Genomic DNA, 25,473 nt, shown 5'->3' with positions numbered 1-25,473 from the left:
AGAGAAGCATATAAAATAAAAAGAGGGCTGTTTTTATTTTATTTGCTTCTCTCTTCTTTTAAGCGTCTCTTTAATTGTTCTTTTGGGCTACAATCTCTTGTAATCTGGCTCATTAGCACTTGGGCTATTTCTAAATGCTCCTTTGCACACACAGTGAGATTGTAACTTTTAAACTATCTATGACTAGTCAAAAAATGCAATATCTAGTAGTTAGAGTGGCCATATTTTTTCTTCTTAGTATGAATCTCCATCACAAGGCAATAATTAATAAGAATTATCAAAAAATTACAAGAACAAAGACCTACCTGCATTATAGCCTGGTGTTCGAATGATAAGATCTTATATCTGATTTAGGTTCATAATTCATTTGATATAAAAGTGAAACTAAGGGACTGTATTGTATGATGACATCACGTTCTGTTCCCTTGCTCCACTGACAAATAGAGCCGGGCCTCAACCACCGAGCAGTTGCCGGGTGAGGTGAGGCATACTCCCACAGCAAGTTGGGTGAGTAGATTCAAAATTTCTCTTTTATATAGTGTTCTTACCAAAGCCACTGACAGGGCTGGTATTGTCAATTACTCGATTGAATTGACTTTTGACTCATAAACCTCTGTGCTCAGAATGTGTTTTGCTCACCTTTGTTCAGTTTAACTATTCTTCCTTTTTTTTAGGAAAAGAAGAGTACGTACTCACTTACATGGACACACTATCCAGTTCTGGTAGGGTGGTCTCCGACCACTGACGTACTTATTCCTTTTGAAATATTTTGACACTTATGTTATTCTCATGCAGTAGCATATTACATCCACTAACTCCTGAAGAAAGCCGGGCACCATTGCCATAGCGGCTGAAACATGTCGACTTTACCAATTGCTAGGAGATAGTAAATGTGTTCCATACTATCAGGTTGTTTTTATTCATGACATTCGGATGATCTTCAATAAACATATTTTTCGTCCGTATAGTCATTTTTATTTTCACATTCACAATAGCACTGCACACCATCAGCACTCGCATACTTTGATAAGCATTCTGGCTGAGTTAATCTGGAGTAAGTGGTCAAGTATCCAACATTGTTAGCCTATGGGCAACATTGGCTGCATAGACTCTTCTCCGTTGTTTTCCAGATAACGAGGCTCCGCCAAAAGAGTGGGCTGATGGAATTCGCACTTATGCCGATTGCTGGAAAAAGTTATCCGAGTCTGGTGGGCTTTCTTTCTGAGCACCAAGAAGGTTGTCTTGTCTGATTTAATAGACTGACTTTTTCCCTTATGCTGTTGGTATAGCAATACCTTACTTAAGAAAAGTACTCACCCCTTGTAAAATTAACTGATGTAGATTAAGTCTCTATGCTGGTTTAAATATTTAATCCTTTTTTAGAATATGTTTTAAAATGTATATCTATATGTATTTATTTATTAATCATTGTTGATGTGCCATAGTATCAAGTTTTAGATTTTTGAATATGATGGTGTATTTTAAAGTGAATGAAAGCTGTATTAATTTTGGTATTTACTGTCTTTTATGATGAAGAATCACAATAAAGACTTAATTAAATTAAATGGACACGTGGTCTTGTATAGGACCAATCAGGAAGGCTGGCACTGAGCATGGTCCGAGCGTAGACGGGGGCAGATTGGTTTGCCTTAGGCACACCTGCTGCACGCGTTCGCTGTGGAGACGCGCTCAAGCATTGCTTAAATAACAGTGCGAGGGTGGGGACGTGCTCTAGCATTGTTTAAATCACCCTCTATCTGAGGGTGGACGTGGCCAATTAGCACTTCGTAGTGCGAAGGAAAACAGGTGGGGAAAACTAGAAATGGTGCACAGATAATGGGATCCAGCAACCCCAAGATCCCCACACAGACCCCACTGTGGAGAAGATGTACTGCAAATAAAATCATATTAAAATAAAAAGGTGAAGACTTCGAGAAGGCGTTTGATACAGTGAATTGGGATTATCTGCAAGATGTGCTGGACAGGATGGGTTTCGGTCCCTCGTTCCGCCATCTGATCGGAGTTTTATACACAAATCCCAGAGCCCGAGGACTCATTAATGGGGAGCTTTCTGAGGCATTCCCGATCCGCCAGGGTACGCGTCAGGGGTGTCCGCTCTCGCCCCTCTTATTTGCGCTGGCGATGGAACCCTTGGCGGCCCTCATCCGACAAGACCCGCTTATTCGTGGATGGGCCTGGAAGTCGAGCCAGGTGGATAAGATTGCCCTATATGTCGATGATGTCCTGCTTTATTTGGCAGACCCGGATATCTCTGGCCCCAGGTGCCTGGCGACTCTTGTCGCTTTTGAGCAGGGCTCCGGACTCTGTCTCAACCCGGTGAAGTCAACTTTGGTCCCCCTGCACCCCTCCAGAAACTGCTATGACTAGCAGTCGGTTGTCCCCCTCAGGAGACACTCGGTCAAATACCTTGGCGTTTGGATAGCTCTTCTGCCGGAACTCGAAAGGGCTTTGAATATTATGCCTCTGGTCGTCCGGATGAGGGCGGATCTCAAGAGGTGGCAGAACCTTCCCCTTAACCCCCTGGGCAGGAGTGCCCTTTTCAAAATGATGGTCCTCCGCCGTTTCCTTTACATACTGCAAAACATTACTATCCACCTTCCGGGTAGTTGGTTCCGCGAGCTTGAAGGTGTCCTCACCCGGTTTCTCTGGGGAGGGGCAAGACCAGGTTTATCTCTGGTGCATTGTCGTATTCCCCCCTTTGATGGAGGTATGGAGGTAACCGATCTCCACCTCTACTACCTGGCCACGAAGCTCATTGTCATCCACGATCGGTATGCAGGCGGATGGTCTGACCCGGCATACCGCGTGGAACTCAGCACGTTGGACTTCCCACGGATCCAGGCATTTTTATATGGTAGCCCAGTGCCACAGGTCCTGTCCTCGGTCACTAGGACGGTGTTTCTGGCCTAGCGGGCGGCTCTTCGCCACGTGCGATGGGATTGGAGACTCACTCGGCAGACGCCACTGTGGTACGGGTCCTGGATGCAGGAGGTCTCATCTCTGCCGGGGTTTCGCCGGTGGGATGTCTGGGTGGGGGACCACATTCGCTCCTTCGCGGACCTGCAACAGCGCCATGCCCTTCCACACTCCCAACATTATCAGTACCTACAACTCAGACATGCCCTCCATACACACGTCTCACCACTTGTCTCCCTTCCGGAGTTCAGTCCGCTGGAAGCTCAGGTGATGATGGGAAATCTGGGGTGGGGGGTGGGGGGGAAGAGTGTCCTGTATTTACCAGGCCCTGGTGAACAATGGTCCCGCTTCCCTAGATCGGCTCCGGGCTCGCTGGGAGGGCTGGCTGGGCCCCCTAGAGGAGGCAGACTGGAGAGATGCTCTTATGGCGCCCAAGACCCTGACCACATCCTTCAAGCTGCGCCTTGTCCAACTTTATTACCTGCACGTGGCATATCTCACCCCGGCTCGTCTATTCCAGGCCCGGTTGAAACCTTCTCCAGCATGTGCACGGTGTGCCTCTGCACTAGCTGATTTTTATCACATGGTATGGTGCTGCCTAGCTTTGGCACCGTTTTGGGGGGGGAGGAGGGGGGGGTGGAGCGTGAGCTTACGCAGGCCCTGGGATGGGAAGTTCCACATGCTCCGCTACATCTGTTGCTGGGGGTGTTTGATGGCCTGGATGGCTCCAGGGCGGACAAACGCCTGTTGGGGACAGCCTTGGCGGTGGCCAAGAGGGATATAGCGGCGCACTGTTCCTAGGTTAAGGCGCCTACTGTAAAAAGGTTGGAGGAGAGGAGTGGACTGGTGGGGGACCCAGGAGGAGGCCCTATTCGAAGCACGGGGATGCCCTGATTTATTCAGTAAAGTGTGGGGTAAATGGTTCAATATGCTTCCACTCTGATGTGCTGCCTGTCTTTTCTTTTCTCATATATGCCTACCGTATGGACTGCCGTGGTATACCCCGATGGATCGCCCTTTTCTCTATCAACTGTATGTACTGTCATGCTTTCCTGATAAATATTGAACTGCAACCAATGAATTTGTCTGTTGTAAAACATTTAATAAAATTGATTATCAAAATAAAAATAAAAAGGTGAAACTATAAAATTATTAGAAGCTGGAAAGATCCCTTTCCAGTTTGGCGCCCGCGATGAAGGAGCTATGCACCTCCCAAGTTGCTCATAAGCGTGCTTATAAGGAAAATGAAAGCAGATTGTAGCTCCTAGAGTGCCTCCTAGATACCTCTCTCCCTCTTTACTTTGCTCCTTAAATGCTTGTGGTTTTAATTTACATCATTTCTAAACTGCCTGTACCCTTTGTGTTCATCGTATGATGAACTCACAGCTAATTCCTATTAATTTATTCGACCACATAGAAGCTGGCCAGATCATGGCATGGTTTATTTAAGAGCACAAGACTAACCTTAATAACCACCAGTAACCAAAAATTAAAATACTAACCCTGGGTTCCAGAGTAGAGTGCTGTTCGGCATAAAGAGTTACAACACCTCATATGGTATAATACGTGCTATATAAAACAATTACAATAAAGATGCAATATAGAACCCACATTAGTAGTAATATCATAACACTCAGCAGTTGGCAAGTTGACTGTAGTTCTTGACACTCACGTTCACATAAGACAAAACTGCTAAGGAGCATGTCCATCAACCAGTACTGTATCAGTCCACAGAAAATAAACAACCCATAACCAACTGAGCAGGCACTAAATAACTGAAGAGATTTGCCACATGCCGTTGAGCAACAGAGGTTTCTTAATTTAGTTAACATCTGCACGTTAGAGGTGGGTGAGCCAACAAATTAAAAGGTAGAGGTGAGCCAGAGTCAATGCAAGGGTCTGGCTCGGCTATTAGAGCGTGTGCACGAGCCGAGCCCTGAAAATGTTTGTTATGTAAATCATACAAGAAACATCACATAAAATATGATAAAGTCTCTTCAAAAGTCAAAAGAATTAATTTCATTAACATGTGGAAGTTTTGACATCTATACATCGCATTACAGCACTGCAAAGAGAAGTACTCATTAAAAGTGATAAGTTTTTAAACATGATCCATTATTAAATTTAGAGACAAGACAGTTGTCATGTAAACCCTGTACTTCGCCCAGGTTATTATAGAGCAATAATATAGAGTCTATTAAATCAAACACAACTGGCATTCTGAACTCACAAATTTAAAAGTGCCTTTATGTACAATAATTGAGAAATAGCGGTTTGGTGAAATAAATTTGCCTAAAATGACATATATTAAGCAAGGAAGCGGCGATTTATCCAGGTCTTCTGGTTTCACTTTGCACAAATTAGCTAGTAAATGGGTATCTATTTGTCTTTGCTTGGGTTGATGCTTTGTTTGACCTCATTTGTGAATTTTTCTTCTTCACTTTTTATGCAGAGCAAACTGGAGTCTGATGTATTGAAAGGCTTTGCATAAGCACCAGTTACATTAAACAAGACCACATTCATTTTCGGTAGGCACCAGGAGATTACGTTATTTACCCAGAATCACAGGATATTGAGACGACACGTCAACGCCCAGACTCAAACAGGATTTATAGTATGCAGCACTGGCTGTAATGTCACATTAAGGATAGAGGGAAGGTGTCAGGCGGAAGCCACATGAAAGATCGGCTCATTATTGGCTCAAGTTTCCAGCAGGACCTCGAACTGAGACAAGAGCAAAAGCATTCAATGGCTCGCCCAACTCTACTGCAGTTACTGACTAAACTACATGCTACAACCGCTTTTGAACATCTCACAATGACAATCAGGTATTGGATGATATTAACTAAGTCCGTCCCAGCAGATCACTCCATCGTTTCTCCTTTAACCTGTGCCTCCTCAGGCTCATATTAGGTTCCTTGATCCGTCATATACTGCACTATCAGCCCAGGGGTGCCTAAGGGTAGCTATGTGCTTTATAAGTGTTTCGAAGAATAGGACCATTAAGTTTAAACAAAATACTCAGAACCGAGTGCAAAAACCAGTTAAATTGATTATGACCATACACATACCATAAGGGACTTGCAGAGCTGCTTCTAGCTGCCAGCTTACTAAAATTCATAAATTGAAAGCTTGTCTCTCACACTTGTCTATGAATCGCACTGAACCTCTCATGTTTGCACGACACAAAAACCCTTCTAACACTCAATGAAACCAAACACATTTTCAACCAAACATCCTACACGATGTAGCGTGCTACTCAAGGAGGCAAGCGTTTCAGCGCCCTACGGACTACATATATATTACAATAAACACAGTTATACAACTTAATGTATGCAACGTTTTCTCTTATGGAAACTAATTGCAACCCTATTATTGCCTTGGGCTTCCTATGAAGAGTAACCGAAACAAGCAAGACCCTACAGTGAATCAGACGGGACCAACGACATCCTACGCTGCTTCTCTTTACGTTAAGAATAAGAGAATAAATCGACCCCTCAAACTTTTTTTCTCGAATTATGGAGACTGTTCTTGCAGCGGGCTTCTAGCGGTAGTCTGTGCCGGTTTTGGGCTGCTTTTGAAAGAGGATTGTGCTTGTTTTGTACTGCCAGCTCAGGCCCCAGTGCGCACGCGCGTCTCCTCTCCGAAGATAGACGAACAGTGGCTCTTCATTCCGAGCCCGCACACGCCCCCCCCGGACCCTGTCCCCTGTGCAGTGTTGATCCCCGGACGTCCACCAATAGAAAAGGCATTCTTCTCTGTCTCACTCCCCCTCTTCTCTGGTTCCGTGGAGGGTCGAGCTCTGAGGGTCACGCGCTGGTGACCGGTGGGCCGCGGTGGAGGACAACCCGGCGCCTCGCGCCGCTGCACCAGGGCCCGAGGCGGTATCCCTCCCGCCGGGCCGTGCTGCGATGCCCTCGGACTTCATCTCTCTGCTCAGCTCCGACCTAGACCTCGAGTCGCCACGGTGCCTGTACTCGCGAGGTGAGTCGCGCCACAGGTGGCAGGGGTGTTGTGAATGTGGGTAGACACGAGATAAAGGGGTACTTCTGTGCAGGAAGGGTTCTTGGGAACGGTCAAGGTTAGAGGACGGAGAGCACCCCAGGGGCAGGAGGGGTTCTGGTGAGGTGGGAGTGGCAGGCCTGGTATGCTTTTGAGGGCAGGGAAGGAGGGGCAGTGCCTGTCCCTCAGTGCAGTGGGTGGTGCCAGGCGCTAAGCACCTTTGGTGAGAGACCCCCTAATGATCCCGGGAACCTGTCAAGCACTAAGAATGCTATGAATTCTTCTACCTTGCACCTAGATTGAGACAGTGTTGCTGTTGTCTCCGATCACATGTCACAACATGGCCAGTCTCTATAACGTATGTCCCGATCTTTACTTGGCCCTACTGCATGCATGTCTGCTCGCTGGGTGGATTCTGTTCTGCTACTGGTCACCCCTGGTGGACTGCTTGTGGCACCTGGGCGAGGCTTATGTCATTCTTTAATGATTCACGAATTTTAGTTGACTTATCTCGTCTTGCAGATCTGCTGCACATCCTGCTACAGTTGTGGATTATATTATTTGCCTAGCTGGGTCAGAGCGTTCTGTTACACCGTAACCTCCAAATGGTTCCCTTTTCCAGCGTCTGCCCCTGCAATTCTTTAAATAAACGTTACCCTAATTCACACTAAATGCCTCACCGATGGCTTCTCCTCTGAAGCCGAACGCATCATTTATTTTTATGCTCTGGACTTTGCTCGCCCGTCCCTAAGAAGCGAATGTCTAACTTTTTTTTAACGCCCTGAAAGAGCTGTACCCCTCTATGGACTTTATCATATTTTGCCAGGTTTCCCCCTTATACTGGCCAGTAATTCACGTTTATTATTTGGTCGCTGACCACTACATTGTTCAGTGGAGTTTTTATGAATCATGTGCTTAGTAAATGCGAAATCGACGGGATTGAATGCACTATGCTTCCTAAGTGTACATGAACACTTTTTGTTGTTGTTGTTTGTTTTTCTGTCGCTTATATATAGAACTTGGTAGAATGCTACCCTGTGCTTTGCGCCAATGTGGGACAGTTTATGATCTTGTGTGAGAAGGAAATACAGTCGGTTGACTGTGTATGGGCGTCGCGTGCGGTTATTATTATTATTATTATTATTATTATTATTATTATTTAGTACATTCCTGATCCCCGTTGTTTTCCAGTTTACTTAACACGTTATTTGAATGGTTTGTGTTTCATTCTCCGCAGTAGTAGTTATGGTCCAGTCACAAATCTGATCCAAAAAAACATGCGTTGACATGCCTTAAAATAAATGCAATAAACATGTAGTTCTCTTTGTCTACAATTGAATATATTTGGAATTGTGAAATAATCTTGCACTTGTATTACTTGTATTCTATTTTGTAGTGTGTATGAATGTATGTATCAAGATAATGACACAATAATGCTAGATGTACTAGTCATCCGATAAACACGTTTTTAACAAATTGTTGCAATTAATGGCTGGTTCAGTCGCTCGATAGTGTGCAGCATTTCTGTATCCTAAAAATACAATCTTTGTAATAATATTAACCTTGTCACTTAAGAAGACTCCGGTGTTAAGCAGCTACAAATCCACTGTGCTGTTGAAGGGCAAACATGCGGAACAGACGGTCTAGAGAAACATAAAAGCTTCTGAAGATTTTGCACAGTTCATGGATGTAGCTGCTTTCGACAAACCCTAAATACAGTCGAATTCGGAGCACGTGTATAAAAGCATTGCTTGCATATTAAAAACAAGCATTTACAATGCAACGGTTTCGCCTTTGGAGAAGTTTACATTGCCAATAGTTTAAATCTCTCGCAAATGTGAGAACTATTGTACCCTACGGACGACCTCAGCAGACAGCAATTACTGCCACACACACACACACACAGACCCAGCCCCACACACCCAGAGCCAGCCACACCCAAAGCCCCCCCCCCACACACACACTGGAGCAGTCACACACACACACACACACACTGGAGCAGTCACACACACACACTGGAGCAGTCACACACACACACTGGAGCAGTCACACACACACACTGGAGCAGTCACACACACACTGGAGCAGTCACACACACACTGGAGCAGTCACACACACTGGAGCAGTCACACACACCCACTGGAGCAGTCACACACACACACACACACACCCACTGGAGCAGTCACACACACACACACACACACACACACTCTGTATGTGACTGCTCCAGAGTATGTGCGTGTGTATGTGACTGCTCCAGAGTGTGTGTGTGTGTATGTGACTGCTCCAGAGTATGTGCGTGCGTATGTGACTGCTCCACACACCCCCAGGAGCAGTCACACACACACACCCCCAGGAGCAGTCACACCCACCAAGTACGGTCTTCCAACCAATGCCATGTAGAGTTGTTCCTTTCCTGTCGGAATGGTCATCTCCACTCTGCATCCAGTTTTCAATGTGCGCCCTAGGCCTCCAGGGCATAAGGAGCCCTTGTGATACATATCGCCAATGACCCCCCCCCCCCCCCCCTCCCTACGTCTACCCCATAAACTCAATGCCTAAAACTTGGGATCACTACTCTGCGTACCTGGAAACAGAAGTTATCGGGAGTAAAGACAGAACTACAGTGGACAGGCCTAGCCCACCCCTCCTTTCCTATTACCCCTCGGGGTAATGTTCAACTTTATTCGTGCTTGGTAACTCACTTCTCCAGCCCGAAGGCTTTGCCCGCTCCTCTCACCTGGTTGCCAGTGTCCCCTGGCAGGCCCTGAACGAGCACTTTCCTGCGGTTATAGAACTCTCTTCGGGTGCGCTGTAGACGGCTCTGTTGCTCCTGGGGGCTCAATGGGGGCAGCTCCTCCTCTCGCTGACGCCGCTCCAGCTCGGCGGGCTCCTGCCCCCAGCGCCGGCGAGCCCTGGCGACCTGCTCCGTTCCGGGATCCGCCATGTTTACCGCCGTTGAATTGTGTGTTCCCCTGCTCTTCGGCTCTTGTCGGGACTCCTCCCAGCTCGCAGACATTGGCTGCTTGCCCCTTTCAACCCTCCTACGTCAGGTCAGGCACGCTATTTTCTACTCCCTGCCATGCCCATCAGTTCCGCTCTCGGCAAGAGCAGTTAAAAGAGCAGCACGGCGAACGGGGGATTGATTTAGGTGCGTCTAATTTAGGTGCGTACCATTACAACGCGGTTACATATACTTGTAATCCTCACAACAAACTTCTTTACTTATCACGGTAAATTCTTATATCAGTGCACCAAAACGTTTTTTTTTTAAAAATCCGACTATCGTGTTACAGACTACAATTATTATTATGTTTTTTTACCGGACTGCACTTTATCGATTAAACCCATTAAGGAAACAAGTCAGGTCCCGGGCCGGCAGCCAATCACAGCGCGGCCCGGGGAATGACGTCACGGGGGTGTCCCGGGCCGGCAGCCAATCACAGCGCGGCCCGGGACAAAGGGGCGGGACTTAAAAAAAGCCAGAGAAACGCCCCCGAATCAAGTTTTCGCAAGAAAGCGTGATTGACAGCCTCTGTCTCCCAATGGCTAGTCTCCATTTATGGAGCTAGCCAATTGGAAACAGAGGCGGTCCAAACATCCCTACTGAAGACAAAAGTTTTCAAACTGGGAGGGGCACGTGCCCCTCGCCAGGTCGAAACCTAAAAAGATTAAATGGACTGATTTTACATATCACTTAGTTAAACTGTAAGAATAGTATTTTGCTTGCCATTCAGTACAGTTTTTAGTTGCCACAAACTCGTATTTCCCAACTCAGGACAGGACCTGAAGTGTATTTCTATATTTTAACGTTTCTGTCTCGTGCAACCCGTTAAGTATCGAAAAAAAGAAAATTATGCTTGTTGTCTATAGAGAGCCCCATGTAGACTAGTGTGGTCTATCTTTCACCGACACCAAGAGTGATGTGCACTATCCGGGACAAACATGAACATAGAGGAACAGACAAGCGCATAGAGAGAGGGTGGAACAGGCTGCTTACTTGGACACGGAGACATCAATGTGCACTGTAACAAAACCCAAATTCCACCGTCATCTAGCATTCTGGTGAAAGGCCAGAAGGCTCAATTTGTTTAATTTCCCTGCAGAGCCACCACCACTGGGCAAACTGTATTTTAAAACGTTTTTTTCTTGTACCCTACTATAACGCATCCAGAACATGGTACAATATTTGCATTAGTCTTATAAACCTCACTCGTGCACATAATTCGTACCCCGTGGACAGCAGCATTGCAAACCTCTCCCAACACACAGGTTAGGTCAAATATTGACGACAGCAGTGCAAGGTACAACCACCACTCCTCCAGTTAAAAGTCCAGCAGAAGCAACACACACTTATATGGAATGGTGCAGCATATGCAACATCAGTCTAAGCTTCGCTCATAGGGTTGAGAGAGACGCTGGGAAAAGACAGCAAGCATCAGGTATTTCCAACGTTGGTCCTGGTGGGCTTGATTCATTTCCAGATATTCAATGTATGCGCATGGGGTGCATTTTACATACTAAACGTGGTATCGTTTACTTAATGCTTGGCCGTAAAATCTGGACAGTTGTGGATCAACATTCTACACCATAGGCCGATATGGATGGGTTCCAAAGCAAACCACTACTGCGCCAGGGTGGTAACGAAAGGGTAAAACAAAAAGTGATCTAAAAATAGAAAACAAATTCATGCATCCTGTATAGAGGTTGTGGTCTAGATCCTAAGAGTGAAGGCTTACAAATGTCTCTCTGATTGATGTGTTCAATACTAGTGACATAGCGGAATAACCTTTGTATTTACACTCCGAGTAATCCGTCTAATGGAAGGGTGCCTAAAGAACTTCCCTTTCCAAGCTTGAAGATACCTGCCAAGCAGCTTCACTCTTACCATATTCCTAAACATACCATCTCTTGAAACAGTTGGCTCAGCAAACCAATCCTAGGCCTCATTAGCACTAGAATCTGTGCTTGCACTGGCTGGTTGGTCATGCTGCACCTGTCCCTGCCTTGTACGTTAATTTAATTCCTGTACAGATAAACCTGGTCTATCTGCCATTAAATAAGGGCTCAAATGGTAGGTGCTTTTTTATTAAAACTTCTCTTATTGTCACTAATTAGTTGCCTTTTTGGGAAAGATAATTGTTTAAACAATCTGTGAGCAAAAGTTGAAGCAAACTTTGGGGAGCACCTTTTTATAGTGCTACTTAAATTTGATCAGAAAATGTGAAAGTAAAACTCATTCTTTTTTGCACGTTTCAGAAGTGTATGTTAATATATTGGTTTTTCAAGTAGGATTTTGGGGAGTTGCTGTAGGTGAGACAGCAAAGCTTGTAGAACCTATGTGGTGAATTTGGTTGTGTAGATTATAATTTGTAGTTTATGAAGCTTAGTATATTTTAGTTGCAGTAGATGAAGGTGTACATGGTTATTACACAAGTGGTTGTGAGTGATATGTGATTGTGTTAGTTTTGTACTGTAGTTAATGGCCTGGTTGGGTGAAGTGCTTCAGTCTGCTCATGAAAAAAATCCCTTAAGAAATGGTTTATGGTAGATAAAGGAGGAGGTTGGATGTGCTGATGGTGTCTATTGTAAACTGAAGGTTGTGGATTTATGTAGCATAATGGCGCTGTCTGGTGGGAATGTATGTGCTGATTTTACATTGTAGGCATGGTTGTGGATCATAGGTGGTAGCACAGAATGTAGCTCATAGGTTTTGTAGGTGTAGATGGTGATAAAGGTGTTGACCTGGTGAAGTCTGGAGCAGGTTGTATAGGCAAAGACACGCTCCTACCCCTCTCAGCTAAAGAGTCCTCCAAACTTCATCTAGTGACATGGGCAAAACCTTCTATGTTGTCTAAAGAGGATGCTTACACTATTATAATATTCACTGAAGCATTATCCCCTCAATCAAAACCTTCTTTCGTTGATGGAGAAAAAAATGAATTGTACTTTCGCCGCTTAGCCAACTTTTGTTATGTCACTGTGATGGTTTGCCATTAGTGGTGTTAAAGTGCTACTAATGCCTGTACTGAAAACGATAATGGTTTAAATATTTCTACATAAAAAATGCTCAACTTCTCCCCAGCAAACAGATTACATTGCATCTTTATTTCCCTGGAAATAGTTTTTAGGCTAGAGCAAAGCTATTTGCTCTCCAGTAGCGTTTCGTAAATTAGCTCTGGGAATTTTAACAATATAACACTCCTACTGATTGCTAAACTAAGAACATATAAAGGGTTCAGAACCATTATTTAAGGAGGCAAAGAAAGGTGTTTCGGACTGCAGTTAATAGATAAACTATCATAAGGTTTTTATATTAAGTGCCTCGCGTTAGTTTTAGTGTGCCGGAATCAAACCCACAGTGGTGTAAAATGAAAAGGAACACAACTAAACAGTTGAAATGAGTAGGTTTATTTTAGCCAGTGCACAGTAAAATGGCATTAAATGCATTCTTCCCACAATGTTACATATTTGTGGCAGAGAACTAAAACGACTTTTTTTGTGCATAGTTAAACACTCTTGTGGGTTAATCCAATTTATTTGGAAAACTAGCAGCCCGTCCCGACCTTGTCCGGGAGCAACAGGCTTCCCCAACCCCCGCCCGCCCCGACATTGTCCAGCAGCCCGGGCCCCCGCCCGGCCCGTCCCGCGCCTGCCCCGACATGGGTCCTTTTACCTCAGCCGCCGCTCCTCCCGCCTGTCCGCTGCTCGCACCGCAGCTGGCCTGTCCGCTGCTCCTCACGTCACCGCTCCTCCCCCGCGCCATGTCCGCCGCTCCCTTACCTCAGCCGCCGCTCCTCCAGCCTGTCCGCTGCTCGCACCGCTGCTGGCCTGTCCGCTGCTCCTCACGTCACCGCTCCTCCCCCGCGCCATGTCCGCCGCTCCTCGTCGCGCTCCTGGACACCGCTCCTCCCCGCGCTCCTGACGTGAGCACGCACGTCTCGGCCGGCGCTACTTTGGAGGGACTACTTTTTTTTATTTTACTGTAAATTTTTTAAATAACGTTTAAAAAAAATTTTATATAGCCTATAACCATCTACACACCCTGACGATTCCAATGGTGTATCGGGTGTGTGGATTGGCGCTGTGGTCCCCTAGTTTACCTGCCTCAAAGGCTGAAAGTTCTTCCTTTATTATAGTAGTATAGATAAAGGTCTTTCCTGAAAGAGTTGGATTAATGCTGGTAGCTTTAAAAATACAGACTCGCCCGATTGTGCGTTATTTTCATTTGAATTTCTTAACTACAAATATGATTAGAAATAATGAGTAATCTGTATCTGAAGTACAGTTCTCTATCAACCTTATCTGAAACGTCGAGTGGAGGCGTTGGCATGCGCTAAGCCTGTATAAAGTGACTTACAACTGTTTTCTAGCTGCCAAAAGTTTCAATAAAATGATTAAGGTACACACATACATATGCATATATTCTATAGCGCAAACCTAGCCAAAAGGCAGCTGGGCACTGTACAGCGTCAAAGACACTGAGGAGTTGCTCACTTTTTGTGGTTTGGTCTTTGGAACAACCATTTAGGTGGAGAGTGGTCTTCGCTCTGGTGAGGTTTTTTTAGAATGGATACCCTAAAATCTTTGGATTTGGAGGGGACCAGTTTAACAAAATTATTAATTGTAACTTCAGAACGGATAATAAAGTAACAGTCATCCCCCAATAATAATGAACATTGGGATAAACTATTCAATCTCAAAAAGAAATGAAAATGGAGAGAATAACGTGCAGATTACCTAATCAAGTATCTTAAAACTGGTGTCATTCATATCTGTTTACAGATTAGGAATGAACCAGCTTTATTTGTTGATAATCAGAAGTTTAAACACAACTGGACTCTGACTGCAAACCAACGGGGTAGGTATGGATGGTCCTAATTATATAGAATGCAAAGGAAGTGATTTTATTTGAGAAAAAAGATTAAGGAGATGGGACAAATCTTAAGAGAACATATAGCATTGGTTGAAGTAAAAAAACATGGAAAAAATAAGTAATCGATCTGTACGAGTAGTACTTGATAGATAAATAAAAACTTTTCAATTAAAATGAGGTTCAGAAACTCAGTTTTGAAATAGTTTACCTCTGTCTTAAGTAACAATATTGTGGTGAACATCACTGATTTCATCCACAAAGAGAGAGGGAGTTTCTCTATAGACCAAAAAGAAGTCACATTTTCAGATGTATCAGATTTAAGTACAGACTCTGAAGATGAGTGTATAGGAGAGATGACAGTTATGTTATGGGTAATAGCAAGGATTATCAGACTTTTTTCAGAGCAACGCCCAAAAGAGAAATCAAAGGAACAATCATGGGACTGGAAGAGGCCAATATCAGAGAGTGCACCCACCCCAAGAAAAGTTTCTGACCAGGAGACAGAAATATTGTCAATAAACAATCAAGTAGAACCATCACTAAAATACAAATGGAGACTTAAGAAAAGGGCATTAGTTTTGTGCCGACCAGTTTTATTATTAGGTTTGTATTGGAACAGGACTTTAGGGCCTTTTTTTAAAGCTCAGACTAAATAGGATCTTTGAGGGTAAAGATAAGGCTCCACCTGAAAAAAGATCAGGTCTTGAACTCAAATCCACGTTTAATCCTTCCTTGTCCCTAGTAGTAAAATAGGTTGTGTCAAATCTCTCATAGAACCCTTGAATAAATATGTGGACTATTTCCTGAGACTTCCGGTGAGTGTATAGGGATTTATTGTGAAGGATTCAGCACATTTGATCTTATAGGCTGAAGGCTTGGGTTTGATAGAAAACATTCAATATTTAGTCACACATGACATAGAAGTGCTATATGAAAAATTTCTTCAAGATGACTAAATCATGGCGATTCAAAAAATCTTATATTAGTCATGGTTTCAAGGTCCCAGGTTGTAACCATGATCTTAAAGAACAATATTTTCCTGTTTAAAAATAATCTCTTCCTTCAATTGAAAGGGGCCAGCAAGGCAGCCAATTCTACTCCAAGATTAATGTGCTTTTTATGTAGCCAAATGTGAGAATAAGCATGTTTACAATGCAGTTGCACTATCCTTTGAACATGTTAAGCATTGAACCTGTTTTATTGATGACAGATTCTTCATTTGGTGTGTCCTTGAGAATGTATTAATTAAATATATAACCTGTTTAAATCTAGGTGATAGAAATCTGAGATTTATCTCATTTGGACAAATATTAAATGTAAAGTTTTAGAAACAACTAGAAAAGAAGTTGCTAGCCACTTAGAAGTAGAACTATGTATGGAACACACTATTGCACGGAACACACTATTGCACTATGAGAGTTACCATCCTATAAGTCAAAGGTAAAACATCAATTTTTGGGCTTGTTTCTGACGTTATAGAGAAATTGCAGTACCACGAGTAAAAAGGAAAATGACGGGATTGTTTTTGTTAGTACATTTTCAGGGATAAGCACTCGCAACACTCCCAAAACCTCTAAATTCTGCAAGAATATGTACCTGAGAGATAAGTTGGTACATACATTTTGAGAGAGAAAACCAAATGTACAAGTTAATATAAACACAAAGGAAAGAATAATAGGCTATATATATTGTGCGAACGTTGTAGCATCTGTCAGTTTTGCATTTGTGATATGCCAGGGTTGAATGCCATGGAGTAGGATATAAGAATCATCACTTTACCAAATTGTAGGAACAAGAACATCTTATGCCTACTTAGGTGTCTTTGCAGCAACGGATACATGGGAGAAACTGGTCGAGAATTATGTATTTGAGTCAGCAATTGGAGCAAAAAAGATAGGAACACTTCTTGTGGAACGTTTACCTTGAAATAAATTGGATGGAAATGAAAATGAGGTGGTTTATACAAGAGAAAATAGAAAGTAGTAGAGGGAGGTAATACCATCACAAGAAGGAACATTTGTGAGTAGTTTTTCTTTGTTGTCAAAATTGGATTTGTACAAAGTGGGGTTGAACCATGAAGAGGAACTGGAACAATAGGTTATTCAATTCTTGCGTACATTAGTTTATGAATCTTGTAATTTTAACAAACACAAATCGGCTTGGAGATTCTCTTTACGCTAGAAGAGGTGATAACTAAAATTCCGGAACTTTAATTCAGTAGCTTCATTCGGCTTGTAAAAACAAACCATAAAAGGACAAACATGCAATATACTACCAACAATAAATACATAACAATTCATATTGTTAAAACATTGCAATTAAAAGCCGCCCAAAAAGTGAAAATTACAAACATGGAACCAGGACCACAACTTACACAAAATAAGTTAATCCTTTTTGTTTAAAGATCGACGCACATATCAAATAGCATTACATATTCATAAAAAGCAAGGTTATACTGTTCGTTAAAACAATAGAGAATGCCTGTGTCTTAACAAGTGCTCAAAGAATGCGGCCACACCTAAGCAGACCCCAAGTTTGGGAAGCAACTGCAAGTATAGTAATGAAGGAATGTGATGGAAATGTGAAGTTCCCCTTAAAAGTGAATACAAAACTTCCTAGTATAATTGCCATAAAATGCACAAAATTTACCAATGATTACATTGAATGCTCATTACATGGAAAGACCAACATTTCTTTCAGGTCTAATTGGTCCAATTGAATGAGAGCGGGCATCTTATCTGGCTCTACCTAAATCTAGTTGGAATGACCCTCTCCCAAGGCCGGTAAAGCTCCAACCCAGGCGTTGTTTGAACTTTCAAATATTCTCATAGACCAAGGCTTCCTGCACTGAGATGACTCGCCTTCCCTTCTTCTAAGTTCACCAAACACAGATTTTAGCCATTTCTTATCCCTAGCGGTACCGTCTCCTGGTGATGAAAAAATATTGGGCTGTCCCAAATTGGCGCACGTCTTTTTAATGTACCTGACGAAAAGGAAAGACAAGGGAACCCTACTCACAACGTAACTTATGAGGATGTTGTCCTTATTTTTGCGGGCGCTGGATAGCAGTCACCACAGTCTAGGTTGAGTCTTTCTTTTTAGGAATGGGGCCTGTAAAATAAGGACAACATCCTCATATGGAAAGGAAGCCTTGAAACAGAAGGGACAGCCACTGTGCACTCCACGGAACTGTTCAAGTCGCGCACTTGCTAGGGAACCCTGCAGGGTCTCCCAGTGAGTAATTTTATTTTACTTGCACACGGGTTTCACACACTTCACCTGCATTGAGCAACTCCAATAACCGAAGCCCCCCACATTATAAGTCCTGAAGAGACTCTATATCCATGTCAGGGTTGAAACGCCGTCGACAATTGAGAAAAAGCGAACCTATATAACCTGACATTCTATCATCTTGTAGATGTTATATATTTGAAAAAAGAAACGGGTCGCTTTTGTATATAACAAACAATAATTGAAACCTTGCACATATTGTTTCACAAATGTTATTCATATGCCTTGGTTCATATTTTCACTTGGGACACAATCCACAATTGTAAATACTTGTTGTAAAACGGTTTCACACATTTTTGTGTTTTTCATTACAATTATTATACAAACCAAAAAGTGTCTGAGTCCTTTTCTATCTGACATCCCACATAAACCCTGTCCATACATGCGATTTGTCGCTTATTTTTTTATCAATTTTGATTTAATGTACCTGAGCCAGGGGATATGAAGATCCCTATCGCAGGTGAGGCAGTCCATTTTCCCTAGTCAGGAAGGCTTCGGGTTTGAGCCAGGTGGAACACCATAAATTCAAGGGGGTCAAGTTAATAAAGTCAGCCACATATGGTAAACCAAGTTCCTTGTGAAGGGAATAGGTTGGTGACCCACCAAGGATGCACCTACATACTCTATTCTCCTTGTCCTGCAAAAGTTTAACAGCCCTATACCCCCCATGAGCCTGATCCTTAGGTGAGAGTAGGTGCACACTTCCTTTTATAAATCTTGACGAGAACCACTAAGGGCTTATTACCTATTTTTGAGGCAAGACTAAACAGGAAACCTACAGAGATGCAGAACTTAAATATCGCTGTTGAGGCAAGGTGCCCTCAGAAAGTATTGTATTAAAACCTTGAGCATGACATAAATGTTACAAATTACAATTAAAAGCAAAAATAGCAACATAATTAGGATTATCCTATGTAGAGAAATTTGCATTATGGAAATATATGAGAACAAAACCTAAAGGATTTTGATCACTTAACCTGAAATGCTTGCATTAGCCTGTTATTAGTAAGAATTGGTGAAATAGTGCAGTCAGAGGAGGTTTTAAACCAAACTTTGAGCCCGGTACGGGCTCTTCTGGCATCAGACAGAGTGGTGTGGGCAGAATGACAAAACTATCACAAAAAAGTCCCTGGTGCCCAGGACTCCTGCAGAGTAACCATATCGTAAAGTGAGACACAGTTCACTCAGTAATTCACCTGAATTTAACAGCAATCCCAGCTGTGTCCAACATAACAGCCTAACCTTACAGGCAGTGCCTGACGGGGACTGAGAGTGTTTAAGCTCCAAATCTTCTTCCAGAATCGAAGGGGGGGGGGGGGGGCACAGCTGGCACCTTGCAACCATTAGCTGAGACCTCATAGTCAGTTCCCCTATCTGTGCAAATGTTTACATCAAGCTGCAAGGGAGAGTCATGGCAAAGTTAGTCAGAGCAATGAATCTCAGCCAAAGTAGAATAACGATTAGTGTAGATGCTGAATAAAAGACACTCAATGTCTGCTCAGAAGCCAACTCCCTGACTGCCTTCCCCCTCATTGTACCACACCTCACTTGCACGAATCTGAAAAAATACTCTGGCAGGACCATCACATTATTTTTTAGCACTGTAGGAGGCTGGATTAGTATATGGTGTACACTTATGGAAGTATACAACAACAAAGTACAGGGTTTTAGGTTGAGGGAAATACTGGGCGCACTGCTCACAGGTAATGCGCAGGAGATATGTTGTTAAGCAGAAGGTGCATGCAGGTGAGGGGCAAATCCCTGTAACCCCTGAAAAGTGTGTATTGAGGACACACGGAATACAATGAAAGCAAAACCTGCTGCACACTCAATATAAAGTACAAGCAAAAGACATGTCTCAATGGACATAAAAGTTCAAATTTTCATAGGCGAAGAAGGGGACCACCAGTGTTTCGGCTCCTCTTTTATTGTTCATAGATAGCCAGCCGACACGTGTTTCGTCGCAAGAAAACACACTATTTCCGCGACTCCTCAGGGCTGAAGGTGATGAATATAAAACCACAGGTCGCAGTGCCGGTGATCATTCCGACCCGGCTCCGCTCGAGCTTGAATGTGGAGCCAGGAAAGTGGGCTGAGGACTTCTTGACCGTAGTTGTTTACCTTTCTTTTTTACGCTTTGAGGGAGGAGAGGTTTCAGCACTAGTAGCAGCGAGGGAGGATGTAAGAGCGCAGTCAGAATGAGTCAAGATATTAGGATCTCCATTTTGACTGCGTGGTGGCTCTTCAAAGGATGCATATATCCCTTTGGTTAGTTGATGGAGGCAGAACTAGACAATCAGAGACAAGTGATAACCTCCCCTCAACGAGGTAACTCTCTTTATCAATTATACCCTTCCCCGTTCAATAAAGGCATCCATTGTAGAATTTTGGTAGTAGCAGGATTACACCCCCCCAACTTGCTTTTGTCCAGCTTAACACTGGAAGGCTCAACTGCCTTAAAGAGGGTAGCAGTGTACCAGAATATGCCCAACCCATACTCTAATGAAAACAGTCCACTGATTCACCAAGGGAGACAAACAATAGATCCAAGTCTTCCCTCCCAAAACGTGTACAATGAGGGAGACCACGTTGCTCAGACCAGGCACAAGTTGGGGAGTAGGAGCAAGAGAAAGGACTAGGCCTGGACTTCCCTGGGCTGGTCTTTGCCCAGGCTCTCCCTGCGCCGTGGGACAAATAAGCGGGTTAGAGTGCGAAATGAGGCAGAGACCCCTCCTCCTGGCTGCGGGCTCCCTAATAGCTGCTTGGGGATGTAGTCCCACGCCAGCAGCTGTAATGCCAACAATGTGGGAAGAATCGTCCCCCGCGCCACAGGAGACCGTAAGCACTTAAGAGCACAAATTCAGTCTAAGTCTCCTTCTCCTGACCGAGGGCTCCCTGTTGGCTGTTGGGGGATGTAGTTGAGAGGAGTGCGAGAGGAATCGGCACCCCTGAACTTATAGTACGCAGATCTATGGCCTGGGTGGACTACAGTTCTCTTTTCAATATCGCTTGGTTATTTTCCGTAATTTGCTGGTTTGACTTGATTATGGTGGGATGCCTGTTTAAAAAACAAAGGATTAATCTGTGTCTCTTTGTAAATCAGAAATGGCAAGGGTAGAATGCAGAATGCCCAGGGTTGTAAACATGACTGTATATTTGACGTCAAAAATCCACTAGGCGAGCTATAGAATTTGGATTAGAATTATTCGTAATACTTAAGTCTGAGGCTGAAGAATTGTGAATCCTGATATAAATAAATGAATCATTATAAAACGATTATTTTAGTTCCTGCATATACTTAACTTGGTTAACCGTTTAAAATGACGTTTCATTGGTATTCAAGATGGCGACCATGGCTCTTTTCCTTCAGCCCCTTTTTTTCCTATGAATATAGATACTGAGAGCATGCGGTGAAATAAAAGCAGGATATAACCATCTTGCATAAAAGTGACGGTCATATAGATGACGGTATTTGTCTTTTTAGTAGTCCATGCATATAGGATAGGATATTTCTTTTTAGTAGTCCAAGTCATCAAAAGAATAAATAAAGAATTAATACTGATGATATATGGTGTATTTTAGTCTCTAAATACACCACAACATTCTACTTTAAAATGGCGCCTCCTTTTACCCATGAACATAGGAGTCCCACCCAAATCAGTTCAGGTGTTGCTACTATATATAGAGGGGCTCAGAGACACTTGATTCGCAGTAATTTCAAACCCAGAGAGTGAGGAAGCTAGGTTGAGGTGAAGGGAACTCCCTGTTTTAAGCATTGAGTTCAATAGTGCTTTTAATAAATAACCTGATAGATCCACATAAGGTATATATATTTAAAACATTTTTTAGCTTACCCTAATGAGAAGTTAAGGAGTGGAATGCTATTGAGATCATATATGTGTGTGTGTGTATATATATATATATATCAAAATCGCAAAAGGTCCTCTGCCAGCTCGCAGTGTCGTTGGCGCTCTCATCCGCAGCAAAGGATCCATGAACCACCAGAATGTAGGCAATGTAATTGTTTATTGCTGTTGCCTCTCAATTACGCGTTTCGGGCACCACTTGCCCTTGATCACACAAACGAAGAGTGAAAACGCAATTTAAAAAAAATGCTAAAACCACGTGGTAGAACACCCAAAGTAAACATAGTGAAAATACACACTTCAACCAAGGTACAAAGTCTTTCTTTCTTTTTTCTGTTGTATCCAATTATTATGAATGATCTTCTTTCATATTCCTTATAGAGGTGAAAGGTCCCAATGAGTTCTGTGGCAGTTTCAATGTATATGTGTGTATGTACATGTGTGTGTATGTATGTGTATATATATATATATATATATATATTTCTTTTTACACAACAAAGGATGCAGCATTCCAAAGTCAGGATTCTCACAATTGATTCTTGGCAAAAAACTCCAACCAACGAGTTTCAGGCCTCACACAGCTTTTCTCACGGTTAGAGGGTCCTTTCTTTGTTACACTATATATACCCACATTAGCCCTAATGTGGCTTTGTGGTATTTGTAGTGTTGTTAAGTATTTCAAAAAACTTTATTTACAATGGAAAGAAGGGGGGAAATTTTAATTGTCACAGACTTTTGTGACCGTCTTAATGCTTTCATTTTACTTCCTTTTGATTATTTCTAACCCAGCAATGCAATTTTATAAAGAAAACAACTTCTTAATGTGTAGCAACTTGTTTGATAACAAGTATTATTCACGCTAATTACATGTTTGGGTATAGTACCCATGGCAAACCATTTGCTCGGTTGATTAGATTATCAATGAGCAGTTACAGTATAGTACCAATTTCATTTCACACAGATAGATCATCATCACAATTTAATTGTTTGTTTCAATTTCATTCAAGATGTACAAAAAGTTCTTAGTCGTTAATCATGCCCATTGATGTCTTTGTCCTGAGTCTAATGATGTAGCGTGACTCTATTTGGTGCAGTTTTTTAGGTCTCGCTACCGATGCAGCACCATGCGCTGCTTGCGTAAGCGAGACTTATTGTTGCCGGGTAGCTTAGCGAAGTGGGACAGCAGAGGTGCATGAGCTTGCAAACAGATTGGAGACAATGGCTGTGATCGCGCACTTTTAGAGACATGGGCTGTGAACACGTGCGTCTCTTCTCGCGCTCTCCCACGTGTTCACTTTCGCGAGCGAGAGCGCCTTTCTTTGTATCAGAAGCGCTGTGTGCCTTCCAGCACTGCTGCGTCCCGGACTCAGATAACACCCGCTGACCCCGCCCACACCACTAGGCGGCAGAAGCAGCAGTGTCCCAGTTCAGTTCTGGTGGCATTGTTCACCTCTATTCTGCAGCTATGGACACATTGACAATCGGCTGCTTTTACTCTCACCCAATGCACCAATTCCGGGCGCCATGTGGCTGTTTCCGCTCGTACCTGGACCTGCTACGGAACTTGCTGACGGCGCTGGTGCGGCACGAACGCATACAGACAACCTGGGCTTGCGCCGATGAGCTGCGCTTCTATGACGAGCGGGTGAGCACGGGACTGGGGCCGACAGATGGAAGCTGCAGGCTAGTTGTGTGGGGGGGAAGTGGGGGGAGGGGTAAATGAGTGATCGGTAAAATGAGTGATTGGTGAACAAGCAGGTGCAGGGGATCGTCTACCGAGCTTGGAGCAGAAAGGCTGAGGCATTTGTAAAAGGCGTTTCAGCGTGATGCATGTGTTTCGGTAAGGTAGATGGTTTAAGAGTGGTTGTGGTGTCAAGGAGGATGATGGGGGGCGAATTGCATAGGAGTTTCTAAACGTGAATCTTATTGTTATCGATGTGCCGCAAAGTGAAGCCTAAACTTAGGCTCGGTAAAGCTTCATTGACAGGAGAATCCGTCCCTGCCACATGGCGGCAGACCTCGCCAACGTATGGCCCGATTTGGGTCAAGGATTTTCTGTTGGAAAGTTCCTAAGCCACTGCTTCTGTTGAGAGGTATGTTATGGCTTGCTTCTCGTGGGCTTGTTTAGTTTTCGGACGTCACGGTGCAGGGCTGGCTTTCACGCTTGCGGTGCTTGGTGTAACTAATTTTTAGGGACTCTCAACCCCCCCCCCCCCCCTCACTTCTTCTTCTGGAAGTGCTGGTGCTTTAACTATGCCTGCCCTGTGCCGGACTCCCTGGGTGGGCGCAGCTTCTCTACGTTCCCACTCCTCCATTCACCCCCTCTGTGCACTGTCACTGCCCACATGCAGTATGCTCCTTTCCTCCCCAGGTTCTAAATGTGTTTTTCATTTCTGCTGTCCTGCGCTCGACCTATCGTGAATGCACAGCAACATCTAACATTTTTTGTTGTGTTCGGGCACCACACGGCAGGCTGACATGATTGGGCCAGGCGGACTGCAATGGGCAGCATAACCTTACTGCTCAAACAAGTGGAGTCACGCAACACAGCACTTTCAGGACATGCCAGCCCGACAGTGACAGAAGAGTATATTTTTTTTGCCTGGCCGCAGTGATGAGTTTCACCGGTGCCCTCCCGATTGCAGCTGCCATTGGCACTTAATGCTCTAAGATCGGTGCACAGCTGGTCAACGCCATGGTGGATTGCTCGAAGTTCTTCAGTAAGATCCAGTGGGGCCTGGCTGCAATGACGCACAGCCTCCGGGCAGCAGCCAAGGTTAGTGCCCTTGCATTTATGGTGCTTGCTTACAGCAGTTTTAATATCTTAGTTTCTTGTTGCTCAAATAGGTGCAATTTCTATTATTTATATATGTTTCTGTTGTCTGTATTGCTTGATTTTGCTTGTAGGATAGTGTCACTCATAATCTTTCATGCATGCCCATTTAAAGGTGGTGCTATATGAAAATGCACACATTCTACTTGCCACAGCTTGAGGGGCAGTGATTGTGTACAACGGGACAATGTACTTCAGCTGTATCCACACATATAAATTACAGGACATTTAAAGGAGCACTTGTTTAGTGACCTACCTAATCCAGTGAGATATTTCACGGAGCAGTTCAAAGCCGCAGCAGACATCACAAAATACTTCTACTATGTCTGTTGTTCGTGGTTGTTAGAGGTTGCGGACTGGGAAAACAGGGCTGTATGTTTTTCTCTGCACTGGAAGCCCCTTTATATCTAGTGCTTCATAGACCGTGCATATATGTGTGCATTAATTGCTTATCCTATAAAATACTATTTATGTATGGACGACATATTTTCAAAAGGGAAATTTTTTAATTACATTTGTTTAAGGTGTTCCTAATACAACATGTTTTTAAGTTTGAAAAGCAGAAGCATCAATTACTGTTCAGAGATAGAGTATTTTTGGTATTTACGAGTTTGAGCAATTGGTATTGTAAATGCCAATGCGTTTTATTTATGTTTCTTTTTTTAAAA

General features: G+C 43.6%; 1 protein-coding gene across 1 annotated transcript in view; it reads left to right on the top strand.

Annotated features, from left to right (window-relative positions):
• Positions 1-5,629: 5,629 nt before the first annotated feature.
• NFAT5 (nuclear factor of activated T cells 5) overlaps positions 5,630-25,473 on the top strand; it is a 956,760-nt gene continuing 936,916 nt past the window's right edge. The window contains exon 1 of the mRNA XM_086945726.1: positions 5,630-6,921. Coding sequence (XP_086801852.1) covers positions 6,849-6,921 — 73 coding nt within the window. The 5' untranslated portion in view covers positions 5,630-6,848. The remainder of the gene's footprint in view (positions 6,922-25,473) is intronic.

Source organism: Lissotriton vulgaris, chromosome 12 (assembly GCF_964263255.1).
Source record: "Lissotriton vulgaris chromosome 12, aLisVul1.2, whole genome shotgun sequence".
Taxonomy (NCBI): Eukaryota; Metazoa; Chordata; class Amphibia; order Caudata; family Salamandridae; genus Lissotriton; species Lissotriton vulgaris.
Note: the sequence above shows the minus strand (reverse complement) of the source record. Positions and strands in the feature narration are given on the sequence as shown.